Below are 14676 nucleotides of genomic sequence, written 5' to 3'. Positions count from 1 at the left end.
GGGGCGCGTCGGGGAGGAGAGAGGGAGAGAAGAGAGAGTAACGGGCGGGGGGTAGGGGCCGTTAGTTACTCTCCTCTTTGCCGTCCGCCAATCTTTGTCGTCCGCCTTTATGCCTCTTTGCCGTCTGCTAGCAAACGGCAAAGAGGCGGGGCGTTAAGTTTTTTCTAAACGGGCGGGGGGTGGGGGCCACCTCTCTCTTTGCCGTCTGCCAGCGGACGGCAAAGATTCTTTGCCGTCTGCTAGCAGACGGCAAAGACCTGGCAGATGGCAAAGACCTGTTTTGTCGTCTACCATTTCTTTGTCGTCTGCTTTTGCGTAGCTGATGGCAAAGAGCTTCTTTGCCGTCAGCTAGCAGACGGCAAAGAGCTGGCAGATGGCAAATTAGCTGATTCCAGTAGTGATGGAGGCTACCAGAAGCATAGTCTTCGATAGGACTCGCTTCCCCCCTTCATTCTGGCATTCTGCAGTTTAGTCCATAGATACTACCCCTTTCATTGATATCGATGCATATGTAGTGTAGATCTGATGTAAGTCTTGCGAGTACTTTGGATGAGTACTCGTGGTTGCTTTGCTACCTCTTTTCCCCCTATACCCGGTTGCTGCGATCAGATGGCGGATCCCAGGAGCCAGACGCCATCCCCGACGACTACTACTACCCCGACGGTGCCTACTACTACATGGAGAGTGCCGACGACCAGGGGTAGTTAGGAGGCACCCAGGCAGGAGGCCTTGCCTTTTCGATCATTGCTGCTTTTGTGCTAGCCTTCTTAAGGCAAACTTGTTTACTTATGTCTGTACTCAGATATTTGTATTCGAGCTTATGTATTCGAGCCCTCGAGGCCCCTGGCTCGTAATATAAAGCTTGTATGACTTTAACTTGTGTCTATAGTTGTGTTGTGATATCTTCCCGTGAGTCACTAATCTTGATCGTACACATTTATGTGTATGATTAGTGTACGATTGAATCGGGGGCGTCATTCCTAAATGGAGAGCTCGATGAGGAAATTTACATGTAGCAACCTGATGGTTTTGTAGAGACCGGGCAAGATAACATGGTGTGTAGATTAAAGAAATCACTCTATGGCCTCAAGCAAGCACCGAAGGAGTGGCATGAACAAATTGACAAAACTCTCACTTCGGCAGGCTTTGTGGTGAATGAAGGAGAAAAATGTGTGTACTATAAATATGGTGGGGGGTAAGAGTGTAATCTTATGCTTATACGTTGATGACATATTAATTTTGGGGACTGATATGGATGTTATAAATGATGTTATATTGTTCTTGTCTCGAAACTTTGATATGAAAGATTTGGGAGAGGCAGATGTTATTTTAAACATAAACTCCAAATGAATGAGAATGAGATTACATTAAGTCAATCTCATTATGTGGAGAAAATCTTGAGTTGGTTTGGTTTTGAGGACTCTAAGTCATCTCCAACTCCTTATGAGCCAAGTCTAAAGCTTCAAAAGAACAGAGGACAAGGGGTCGAGTAGCTAAAATACTCTCAAATCATTGGTTCTCTCATGTACCTTGTTGGTGCAACTAGACCTAACATTTCATTTGCTGTTAGCAAATTGAGGTGGTTTAATTCAAATCCTGGGAATGATCACTGGACTGCACTAGAACGAGTAATGAGGTATTTGAGAGGAACCACAACGCATGGACTACACTATATAGGGTACCCAGATGTGCTAGAGGCATATATTGATGCTAATTGGGTCTCAGATGCATATGAGATCAAAGCCACTAGTGGATATATTTTACTTTTGGTGGCGTTGCAAGCTCTTAGAGGTCTAGCAAGTAGACTATCTTAACAAGGTCCTCTATGGAGGCTGAACTTGTAGCACTTTACTCAACCTATGTAGAGGCAGAGTGGTTGCGTGAACTCTTGAGTGATTTGTCAATGGTTGAAAAACCAATTCCGACCATCCTTCTGAACTGTGATGACCAAACCATGATCACTAAGGTTAAAAGTTTGAAGGATAACCTGAAGTCGTCAAGAAATGTGAAACGGTGTATCAAATCCGTCAGTAATTTGAGATGTAAAGGAGTGATCTTCATTGATTATATTAACACTGCCAAAAGCCTGGCGGACCCCTTTACAAAGCGGCTATGACGTGCAGTGATAGATGGAGCATCAAGGGAAAATGGGCTTGAGACCCACCTGACTTGCACAAATACAGAAACCCAGCCTATGTGATCGGAGATCCCGTGAATTAGGAAAAGGGAAAAACAAGTTGTCGGAGAAAACTGGAGAGAGTACATATGTATCTTCCATTTCCCGCTGAGATGAGTACTCTTAGTACTGCATGGGAGGTTGGCATTTGTCTTATTATGTTCTAAGGTTGAAACACTTCGGCAAGATACCGTCCTACAGGGTATTCTTGCAAGAACATACCTATGTGAGCTTAGTTGTGATGTCGCACTATATGAGATTTGGGTGATCTTTAATGAGCTCATTACAGGACAAGGGGGCACGACTGTAACGCTCCAAACCTTAGGCGTGGATCAAGGCGGCCTAATATCAGTGATGCCTTCAGGTGAATCTCTTCTACAAAAGACTGGCAATTCAATGCATTGTCCATTGCCTAGTTGTAAGATGAGTTGATCATGGAGTGCTAGGTATAGTTCAGCCGAAGATGGGTCTATACTTTAAAACTGGTTTATAAATTTCAGATTTGAAGAGATGTCAAGAGGGTGGACAACCATGTGAGAGTTTAGTCCCACATTGCTAAAGGAGCAAGAGTTTGACCTGCATATAAGGGGGCCTTTCGTGGTTCACGTAATTAGGATGACTAGAAAAATCTATGCTAAGTGTACACCACACGCTGGCTCGCATTTCACATTTATTCGCGTTTAATTACACATGACTTGTGACTTTGGGCTTTGGCCAGGCGAGTGTGATTGTGGCGTAATAAAATGCATATTTTTTTATTTTCATTGCGCAACTTTTACTCTTATCCACTCGCGTCTGTCTCATGCACGAACCGAAGATAAACTCGCACGATTACGTGCAGTTAGAGGTTTGTTCATGATGGAGATATCCCGGGGGCGGATCCTAGGATATAGGTAGAACGTGTTGCGTGGGGGTTATTCATCTGTCTGTAAGAGGGAGACGTCCTTCTCCCTAAATTGTTATCTTCTGAGTCGCCGCTGTCGACCTTCATTGATCCTCTCCATGCCGTGCAGCGGGGCGAGGAAAGCAGTAGTCTCCGGACTTTTCCCGACATCGTCGACCTGCACGGGTAGCCATGTGATAAAGTTTCTACGCAGTGCATCCGCACGACTGCTTCATCTTCCTCGACTACGTCAACCACATGCTTCATCAACTCTCCATCAACATTGCCCGTCTGCACTGCGACCTTGTCATCATCAACCCCGCTGTAAGAAAGCATCTTATGATCGGTCATGTTTTATGTGATCTAGTTGAGGGATTCCTATCCATGTTTGTTTTTCATATTCCTTGTTCGATTTCATCTATGTTATCTCACATGTAAATCTGTTAGATCCATCTTTGTCATCGATATCACATAATTTCGTAATTATATTAATTGTATGCTATGTTTCTATCATAAGTGTGGCATGCTTTTCCTCGGCCTGATCTAGTGTCACGGGTGGGGAAAAATAGTGGATCCTAAATCGTCGGGCTCGACGAGGTGTTAAACCCTCGATCTGCCCCGACTGTCTGGCCCAAGCCGTCGTAGGGGAGTCCGGGTACGGAAATCGAGCCTTTGCTGACCTAATCGTCGGCCATAGACGTCATCGAACAACTTCAACTATTCAGAGGGACTTGTATCCGTGTGGACCACTAAAGATGGAGTCAAATCCAGCAGATCTCGGGTAGGAGGCCCCGACCTGGCAGCATTGGCACGATGGTAACAGGGACACAAGATTTACCCAGATTTGGGCTCTCTCGAAGAGATAATATCATACGTCTTACTTCGATCATATTGATCTGGAGGAAGTACAAGTTAGAGGTTGATCTAACACAAGATCGTGTGTGTATGAGAGTTGTCCTCTGTGGTTCTAATCCCTCGGCTTATATAGATACCAATAGGCGCCCGAGAGTGACATAGGGGTTACATCTAGGGGTAATCGTGTCGAAGATGACCTTTATGTCATCGGGTACGCGCCATGTCTTCGGGAGATCATCGCCTTGGCACTACTGGGCCCTGCGAACGTGGCCCACTGGTTGATCATCTGGGGGTCCTCGGCCCAACCCATATGGTTGGGAGCCGATGTGTCAAGCACCCCTTATCCAGAACACTATCAGGAAGCACCATGATATGATACCATATCATATTAAATGATGGACTAACATGTGTCATGCATGGCCACAAATAAGTTCTATATGATATAAAATTATGATGAAGGTAATATCATACACTAGTATCATAAATACTAATGGTTGGGGCCGTCATTGCGGCCTGCTTGAGAGGAAGGTGTGCGTGTATTTCTTCGTCTTAGAAAAAAACCTCACATTCATCTCGAAATAAAAAAACTTTCCCACATCAGTCAACCAGCTTAAGAGCACATCTCGAAAAGAAAAAAGAACTTACTTCCATCTAAAAAATGCTTTTCTCAAAAAGAAAAATATTCACTTTCATCTTTCAAAGAAAGGTAAGAAATCCAAAATTTACCTTTTCACCGCAGTCAACCAGCATGTGTCGTTGGCTGCTCGCTCCTTCTTCCGGTCTTAATGAGTTTAATGATACTTTTCATCGTGACCCGTCCTTGCTGTGGTCTACAGATCTGAATGTAATTTTTTATTATTTTTAATGTTTGTTGTATTGTTATGATTGAAGGTGAATAAATGAGAAGCCCGAAAAAGTACTGTTGCCGACTTGTTGAGTAGGAGTGCATGGCAAGAAATGAAAGTAGCACACACATTGAATGAGCGTTAAACATTCAACCATCAATCCAAGGTTTTCCGCTTTCATACCCGGAAACGTGATGACGGGTTCAAGCTGGTCACAATGGGCAGGAATTTAGAAGTAACATCACACACTCCAATACAAGTTTGCTTATGTGTCACATATTTAATGAAAAAAGAGGTGCTTGTGGTAACTAGCTAAGTTACCGGAACATCACACTTTAAGAAACAACGAGTCTATATCCTAATAAATACATCACTGCATGACATTACATATATGTTCCTACCCTTATGTTCCTTACTAGCTTATGTTCCTGCCCATTGTGACCTGGGTGGCTTTCCACCCCGCTCGCCGCCGTCTATCCACACAAGGCGACGCGAAGGCACCCGCTGACACAACGACCCCACCGGCCGGGCCCTTCTTCCGTTCTTCGGGCTTCCGGACAGTTCCGGTGCACGCAACGGAGAGCGGGCGAGGCGTGAGCCAGGCTGCATCGCACGCATCGCCAGCTCTCTGTCTGCACACGGGCCCCTGTCTCTCTCCAGTGGGCCCCAACTATTATCCTGACGCCGCTCTCTCCTCCCCGCCGTATGTGTCACTGCAGGCAGGCCCCACTGGTCTAGTGTATCCTCCCGGTGCCCCCTCTCTCTCTCCTCCCCACCCATCTCTCTGGCGTGAGAGGGAGAGAGAAATAAACCGAGACCAGAGAAGACGAGAGACGAGAGAAGGCGGGTGAGAGATAGAAATACGAGCGAGCAGCGGGAGAGGACATAGATAAGCCGCGCCAGCCCTAACCCTAAACTCCGTCCCGTCCCCCCACCGCCGCCGCTGCCGCCTTGACGGAGGGCGGGCCGCGTCGAGATCCGTCCGGCTACTCTGTCTCCTCGCTCCGCGCCCGCCGGCCGACGCGCCGGACACGCGACGAGGTGCGTCTCGCTCTCTCCCTCCCTCCCTGCACCTTCTCCGTCTCTCGCGCGCGCTGGGCATGGGGTCCGCGCGCCGTGCTGGAGACCCGACGGGGCCGCGCCCAGCGGATCGGGGGCGTCGACGTGTTCGCGCCATATGAGAGCGGCTGGTTTCTGTTTCTCGGCGCGGGGCTGTCGATCTGGGACGGGGCGCGTGCGTGGCAACGCGGTGGCCCGGGTCGGTGTCTTGTTGCGTCGTGTCTGATGATGTTAGTAGTATATATATTGAACAGCTATCTCTAGGCCGCTAGTATCTGTGCTGACCTTGACAGACAGGGGATCATGGCAACCCAAAATTTGGAGCTCTCAGATGCCGTGATTTGCACATAGTTCATTCTTCCACCCGTTCGTCACCTGCAGTTTTCTTACAAGGGTGAACTGTGCTTGCAGGTGGGGTTGAATTGGTCTATTCCATCGGGCATCCTGCCACTGCGAGGAAGCAATGTCTGTCGTCAATCATCCATTCTATGACAATGACAACGACGATGACGATACCCCGCTATCCTTCAAGAGGTCGTCAACCAGCAGGCCGCCCCCCTCAAAGCAGGAAGGCTCATCAGCAAATATCACTTATGTTAGGAGCCCTAAAGGTGTGGCCTCGAATCAGCAGAGGAATGGGATTAATGGCGCTTCCAGGTCGCCGCTGCCACCGAAGCCACAGTCGACCAGCTCAAACCCTCGGCCTTCAGGGTCTGTTCAGCCAAACAGTTCTGTAGAACGTAGTCAAAAGAGTAACACAGTGGATAAGAGTAAAATGAGAAGACCTCATGTCCAAGGTGACAAGTCAGATGATTCAGATGATGACAAGCCACTTGCATTTAGGAAAAAGCCTGACATGAAATTAAAGAAAGTCGACACAGGGGGTGAGAATGCTTATGGTTCAGAAGATGATCATAAGCCACTTGGTATGAATATCAACTCAGCAAAAGTGGCTTCTAATAATAGCACAAATAAGACCGTTTTGTTGAAGACTGCACCACTTAAGACTCTGCAACCTGATGATGATTCAGATGATGATCATAAGCCACTTGTTCAGAGGTTCAACCCAGCAAAAGGGGCTTCTAATAATAGCACAAGTAAGCCCGTTTTATTTAAGGCTGCACCTAAGATTGTGCAATCTGATGATGATTCAGAGGATGAGAAACCACTTGCCAGCAGGTTACCCACTAATGCTGCTCCAAAAAGTAGAGCTAGCACCTCTGATTCAGAGGATGAGAAGCCACTGTCTGCCCGATTTTCAAGAGGTACTGCAGGTACATCTGCGAGTATCTCAAATTCCAAGGACAAGCTCCCGTCTAACAACAAGGGGCCAAGCATTAATTCGAGCGCTCCCCGGAATTCAGTTAAAAGGCCAAGTGACAATAACAATAATCAAACAAGTTCAGCTCTTAAGAAGGCCAAATCTTCTGATGCTTCTGCCTCAGGAAGTGTCAAAAGAGAATCCAAGGTTGATGACAATAACAGTGTACCCGTCGAAAGAAAACTGACACCGGGGGAGTCTTCAAAAAGCAAGCCACCTGTAAAGAATATTGTAAAGAAGAGTCCTTTATCCGTTAAGAAGGACAATAAGAAATTCAAAACAAAAACAAAGAAAACAATGAAAAGTTCCCAGTTCTCAAAATCACTGAGGGTGCCTCCAGGATCTGGCGGTGGAAAGAAATGGTCTACTTTGGAGCACAATGGTGTTATTTTCCCCCCTCCATACAATCCCCATGGTGTCAAAATGCTTTACAATGGGCAACCTGTTGAGCTGACTCCAGAAGAGGAGGAGGTGATCTCTAAAGCATTTGCTATTTGTTATTTTGTTTTGCAACTTTGGATTCATAGCAATGAAATGAAGTAGTGGCCAGGGTGCTTTGAATCCGAATAATTTGTTCCTTTGCTAATCCTTTGTGTTGCAGGTTGCAACCATGTTTGCTGTGATGAAAGACACGGAGTACGCAGCAAAGAAAACATTTATCGACAACTTTTTTGGTGACTGGAAAAAAATTCTTGGTAAAAACCATATCATCAAAAAATTTGAGCTTTGTGACTTCACCCCTATTTATGAATGGCACCTCAGAGAGAAGGAGAAGAAGAAACAGATGACATCGGAGGTAGATTTTACTGACTTGTTAGCAAAGCTCTGCATGTTGGAATTATTCCGTGGAATGAAATTGTTGTTCATACTGTTGTAGTCTTGCTAAGTTGGTGGATTATGACTAGATATTGTGTCCAAATCTTAGTAGGTTGTAGAATGCATGTTATTCTGCCTCCTTTGGCTGAAGTGATTAATCTTGCTTTTTCTTACAGGAGAGGAAAGCATTGCGGGAAGAGAAATTGAAACAAGAGGAGAAGTATATGTGGGCTGTTGTTGATGGTGTTAGAGAGAAGGTTCTGTTTCTGTGCTGTGATTTTCTTACTCACTTGTTGCCTTCTTGAATCATATATAATTCCTTTGTTAATTTATTATCATACATTTGTGCTAGATACACGTTCTCAGTCAGCAATTTATAGGCTGACCAGTTAATCAATCAAGATCTTTACATTGGATGCAAAGAATGGCATGTTACTGTTATTATTAAATGATGATGATTTCCTTATCTTGCACTGCTCTTCCTGTTCCTGATTTCTTGTACATGCGTAACATTTGTGTCTTCTGGACTAAACTGTTTGTTCAATTCAGGTTGGCAATTTCAGAGTGGAACCACCAGGCTTGTTCAGGGGACGAGGAGAGCATCCTAAGGTGCACATAGGAAAATGTTTAATCGCATACATTTTACCCTCTTTAAGTGAGGGCCTTCAGTTTAAGGCTTTTTATTACATCGTTTCAGATGGGAAAACTTAAGAGACGTATTCGTCCAAGTGATATTACAATAAACATTGGAAAAGGCACTCCAGTCCCAGAGTGTCCAATAGAGGGAGAAAGGTAGCATAATTTTTTTCCTCTGTTAGTAAATTATGTATTTGTGAAGGAGCTGGTAGCATGTATAAACTCTTGATTGCTTATGTGTTATGCAGCTGGAAAGAAGTCAAACATGACAATACTGTTACATGGTTGGCCTTTTGGAATGACCCGATTAGCCAAAAAGATTTCAAGTATGTTTTCTTGGCAGCAAGCAGCTCACTAAAGGGACAGAGTGACAAGGAGAAATATGAGAAGTCCCGAAAATTGAAGGTGAGGAGGTTCAGTTTGTGTGTCATGTTAATTTTAAGTCGACAAGTACAGATAACCATCTTTCTGCATGGCCATGGCAGGATCACATACACAACATTCGTGTAAATTACACAAAGGATTTCAATAGCAAAGATGTCTCCAAGAAGCAAATTGCAGTGGCAACATACCTCATAGATAAACTAGCCCTTAGGGCTGGTAATGAGAAGGTACTGTCTTACTGGACCTAATTGCTTGCAGTTATGTACTGGCACTCAATTTTATTTGGGATGGTTCGCATGTTATTTCTGTTGGCAATGCAGTATGCACAACTATGCTTGTTGCCAAAGAACACATTCAAACAGCATGCACAAAAAATATATTTTCTGTTAATGCACAACTATGCTTCAAGGTTTTTGAGTCGCCGACTAATCGCCAAGTCGTTGGAGCGAGGTTGGCTTGCGCAGGCGACTTGGCTTGAGGAGCGAGTTGCGCGGCTGGTAGGCTAGTCGACGATTAGTCGACGACTAGTCGGGCGACTAGGACCTTAGAGCAGGGCGGCTTGCTTCAGCAAGGCCAAGGGAGGGAAGACTGGGAAGGTGAGGAGGCCAGAGTTCGAGGGAGGGGAGGAGGAGACGAAGCTGGAGAGTGCGCCGCCTGTACGAGGAGAAGCACGGAAGAGACGAAGGAGAAAGGCACATGGGAGAGCAGATGCACGGTCCAGATTAGAGCATATGGACGGTTGGGATTTTATTTGGAAGCTAGGGTTACATAATGGGCCTATTGGGTCAGCTCTCTAGCACGAAACAGAGGAGGAGCAAGACGCGTGCTCTCATCCCACATCAGAATCGCCGCCTCCATTGCTCCTACGAGCTGCTGCTGCCTTCTCCGAGCTGAAGTATCCTCCAAGCAGCTGCCTTCCCCCTCCTCCGCCTGCAACAGCACCTCTTCCCCCTCCTCCGCCTGCAACAGCACCTCTTCCCCCTCCTCCTCCTCTTCCCCCTCCTCCTCCTCCTCTTCCCCCTCCTCCTCCTCTTAACACCTGGGGCGACTTGGGGCGATTAATCACGACGAGTCGCAGACTAATCGCAGCGAGCCACTAGTCGGAGGCATGGCGACTCGACTTGGCTAGGCGACTCAAAAACCCTATGCTTGCTTTTATGTGGTACTCCCTCCGTTCACAAATACTCCCTCCGTTCCTAAATATTTGTCTTTTTAGAGATTTCAAATGGACTACCACATACGGATGTATATAGACATATTTAGAGTGTAGATTCACTCATTTTGCTCCGTATGTAGTCACTTGTTGAAATCTTTAGAAAGACAAATATTTAGGAACGGAGGGAGTATAAGATGCTCTAACTTTTTTCTGAATGGACGTATATTGACACATTTTAGTGTGTTTGTTCACTTATTTACTCCATATTGAAATATCCAAAACATCTTGTATTTGTGAACGGAGGGAATATATCTCATCAGCATCATTAACATCAGTATAATAAATTACTCTTTTCCCGTCAAACTATAAAGGATTAATTTCTTTTTTTGCTTTTTTGCGGCAAGACTAGAAAGGATTAGTTGCCGCCAAGTATTTACATGATAAGCTAATCTTCTACCAAAAAATTCTTTCTTTCAGCATTATTTTTCATTTGTATTTAACTTCGAGCTTCATCCACATATATTTCATGCTACTTGATTTCCTTTTCAGGATGATGATGAGGCTGATACTGTTGGTTGTTGTACGCTGAAGGTTGATAATGTTACCTGCGTGCCTCCAAATAAGCTTCAGGTCTTGATATTCATCATTTTTGTATGATGGTTACTGCTGTGATCAAGTAATTTTGGTGTTAATCTGATGTTTGGTGACTTACAGTTTGACTTCCTTGGTAAAGATTCTATAAGATATTTCAACACTGTAGAGGTTGAATTACCTGTATACAATGCGATTGAGGAATTCCGTACTGGTACCTCCCATGCTTTCCCTCCATCTGTCCCTCTCTTGCTGCGCTGGAAAATTTGTTCACATGTGTTCCTCTTGTCTTTGTAGGCAAAAAGGATGGAGATGCTGTCTTTGACCAGCTTGATACAACGAAACTAAATCATCACCTGAAGGACTTGATGCCTGGCCTTACTGCGAAAGTGTTCCGTACATATAATGCTTCGATTACCTTGGATGCTATCGTAAGTTCAAATCAGAACTCACCATTTCTTACCAGGAGACTGTTCTCTACTATTTATTGAGTTGTTTAGGCTCGCACAGACCCGGGGCTCAGTGAAGTGATTATTTGTCCTTTGCCGCTATTAAGACAATCAGGAGCATTTTTTGTGATGTTTTGTTATTGAACTTTAATATCATAGCTGCACTAAATATTGTCTATCAATGTAACAGTCACCATTGTATCTTCAGTTGCTGCATTTACCTGATTTTTTCTTCTTATTCCCAAAAGAACGTGTAGCATTACCATGTTTCATGTGATTATGTTATGTATTTTGTTGGTCCAAATAAAAATGTACATGTGCTGATATTGCAGTTGCACGAAGAAACAGAAGATGGAACCCTTCTTGAAAAGATTGCTGTCTATCAACGAGCAAACAAAGAGGTAGAGTCTGTTACTCTTAAGAAGAAAAATCATGTATTATCATCTTTTTCAACTCTCAATGGTGCCTTTTGTTTACCCAGGTTGCTATAATTTGTAACCATCAGCGTGCTGTGTCAAAGTCACACGATACCCAGATGACTAAGCTGAATGAAAAGATTGATGAATTAAAGGTTGGTCGTGGTTGCACATGATTAGGTCGGAACTTAAATTATTACTACTTTGTCCTGTAAGCACTTTTGTTATCATTTGCGTCTTTTCTCCAGGCCCAGATAAATGAGCTGAACAAAGATTTGGGCAAAGTGAAGAGAGGAAAGCCTCTAGGCAACGGTGCAGATGGGAAGCCAAAGAGAGCTTTGGCACCTGAAGCGTAATATCTTAATCACAGATATACCATATTTTTGTGCATTTGAACAAAGAGTGGAGCAAACAGTCTCAACAAATCTACTTGCAGGATTGAGAAGAAGATCTCTCAGATAGAAACCAAGGTAGAGAAAATGGAGATGGATAAGAAGACGAAAGAGGATTTGAAGACGGTAGCATTAGGGACATCAAAGATCAACTACCTTGACCCTAGAATTACGGTAGCATGGTGCAAAACCCATGAAGTCCCTATTGAGAAGGTATCATAGTTACTTGTTTCTTTTCTAGGTTCTACAAGTTCATTGCATAGCTGCTTCTTTGTTAGCTTCAGTGATCATATCACGTGTCTACACCAAATTGTAGCATATTTCGTAGTTGGTGCTCCACTCTGCTGCTTTACTATGCTAATATCTCATTTCTTATATTTTGCTGACAGATTTTCAGCAAGACAATTCTTGCAAAGTTTGGATGGGCAATGGACGTCGAGCCGGATTTCAGATTCTAAGAGTATTGGCATCCGGGTGAGCCAATGGCCCCTTGGTAAATTCGATTCAGCTTCCAGGCCTTCTCCCGGACCCCTAACTGCAACTAGTAGTAAAGGAAGAGCTCGGTGTTTGTTTTTGAAGTCTCCCTGCTCCTGGAAGATGGAAGCACCCGGCATTTTCTTTGTAGGCTTTTTTTTCTCTACCCATCCTCTCTTCTGTACTTGCTATGGCCCAATTGCCTAAAGTCGTGTTTGCATTTGGGCCGATGAATTTTAGCTTGTTGAGAACTGATGGACATTCATTTTATACCGCATCAATCACAAATATAGATGACCTGTCAGAGTGATGGTTGTGGATTTGTTTGAGCGAGGAAGCAAACTGTGTTGTTTTATGTAGTTGAGAACTGGTTGTGTGATGCTGAGGTGTAAGTTTCGATCGAAAAGTGTTTGTTCGTGGTAACTGTGCACCGTGGGGGTATGAATTTGGGGGTATATGCTCCATGGGTGTGCGTGGCTGCGTGTGCGGTTTCGCGGACACCGAGATCTGGTTCTGGCTGGCAGGTCGATTTGCCTCTTTCGTTTCGTCCTACTCTGCTTCAAAATATAGTGTGTACTCGTGCTTTAACTTTGATCATAAATTTAACCAATGAGACCGATTGTGATGGTAGTAAAAGTTATATAGTGAATTCATATTCAAAAGATATAATTTTTGCTCCTGCTGCGGTTGGTCTCATTGGTTAAATTTATGGTCAAAGTTGAACCTCGGGAAACGCCGGGCGCACTATATTTTGAAATAAAGGAAGTACTATAATAGAGTCGTGTGATTTTTTCCGGAATTTTGGGAAACGGGTTGTACAAGGGAGTCTAATGCTGCGGTGCCACCGGAGTGAAATTGGAGCTGGTACTGTTCATATTTTCTTGGATCCACAGTAGGAGTGGTGACTGGATATGGAACATAAGAGAATCTATATATGGGCAAAAAGATTTCACTTGTTTGGATTTATTTGGTCGGTGATGTGTCATCTTCGGTTGTGTGTTTACAGATTTGATACTTTTGATATATGCTTCTCTTAATTAGTGATCGTTGTTCCGGTGCGCTGACCTTGTGGCCTTATTACGATGACTTCCTCGCTCTTTACTTCAATAAAGTTTGCTCTGCTTCAGAAATGATGACGGCGGGCCTTCACCAAAGTCTGTCGATATGGACCTGGTTGTTAATTTTTGTTATTTCCATTGTCTCACTGCCATGACAGATGATAATTGGATTGGCATTTTTTTTTGAAAAATGCTATATTCTCTAGATATGCATTAATCTATATCAATATAAAAAGACCCAAAGAGGCAGATCTAATTAATCTCGGCCATCAAAGCATGTCAATCCAACGACCTAGACTACTTCAATATTGAGCGCTCAACACATTTAGCGTGCAGTTAATTTCATTTCAAATATAGTGCTAATCACATAATAACACACAAATAATATCCTACTTAATATCCGCATGCACTTAATATACTTTCAAATTAACGTGCATTGCATGTACACATCGACTAGCAACCTCCAAAGAGTCAATTGTGAAAAAAAATCCCTCCAAAGAGTGATTTGGCTTGCACGGTTGTGGTACCCAACTTGAAGAGATTGAGTACATCATGTTGCATCGCTAACGCCTCAACCATCCCTGCTTTGGCAACAAGAGGTAAAAACTTCATTTATTATTATTTTTGAAAATAGGACTTGCAACGCCTCCAGTGAATTTACTGATGATGTAACCAAGACCTGCTCAATAGATAATCTCAATTAGAAAACTGAATATAAAAAGGCAATTTCTATTTATTGCTCCGTGCCACAAGGTATCAACATTTCGCACAGAGCCACCTACGGATGGGAAAGGCCAATTATAGGCCTGTCGGAATCTGGTTTTGGAACCTTTCTAGAAGGTTTCGGTCCGGTCTTTTTTTTCTGTTGTTTTATTTATCGCAAATTACAAAAACTGTTTGATTTTTTTATAAAAAATAATTTATAAAAAATGGAATTTCAAAAAGTACGGTTCTACAAAAATGTTCATGTTTTAGAAAAACAATCACAAATTTAAAATATGTTCACATTTCTCTAAAAATGTTTGTGTTTTCCCAGAAAATGTTCACAAATATCTTTATCAAAATCATAAACATTTTTTGAAAAATGTTTACATTTTTCCATAATTTATGTTCACGTTTTCCAAAACCATATTCTTTTTTTTATGTTCAAACAAACAAACCGAAT

General features: G+C 43.6%; 1 protein-coding gene across 1 annotated transcript; it reads left to right on the top strand.

Moving 5' to 3' along the window:
• Nucleotides 1–5525: 5525 nt before the first annotated feature.
• LOC123167539 (DNA topoisomerase 1 beta) lies at nucleotides 5526–12757 on the top strand. Its single transcript, XM_044585376.1, has 16 exons — nucleotides 5526–5800; nucleotides 6230–7610; nucleotides 7741–7935; nucleotides 8132–8212; nucleotides 8505–8564; nucleotides 8653–8747; nucleotides 8840–8996; nucleotides 9077–9202; nucleotides 10681–10761; nucleotides 10846–10936; nucleotides 11020–11153; nucleotides 11504–11572; nucleotides 11653–11742; nucleotides 11836–11939; nucleotides 12024–12192; nucleotides 12369–12757. Exons 2-16 carry the CDS (start codon nucleotides 6282–6284, stop codon nucleotides 12435–12437), a joined length of 2850 nt encoding a protein of 949 aa, XP_044441311.1. The 5' UTR covers nucleotides 5526–5800; nucleotides 6230–6281; the 3' UTR covers nucleotides 12438–12757.
• The last annotated feature ends 1919 nt before the right edge of the window (nucleotides 12758–14676 follow it).

The sequence above is a fragment of the Triticum aestivum genome, chromosome 7D (assembly GCF_018294505.1).
Source record: "Triticum aestivum cultivar Chinese Spring chromosome 7D, IWGSC CS RefSeq v2.1, whole genome shotgun sequence".
NCBI lineage: Eukaryota > Viridiplantae > Streptophyta > Magnoliopsida > Poales > Poaceae > Triticum > Triticum aestivum.
The sequence above is the reverse complement of the archived record's forward strand: the minus strand, read 5'-3'. Positions and strand labels throughout refer to the sequence as shown.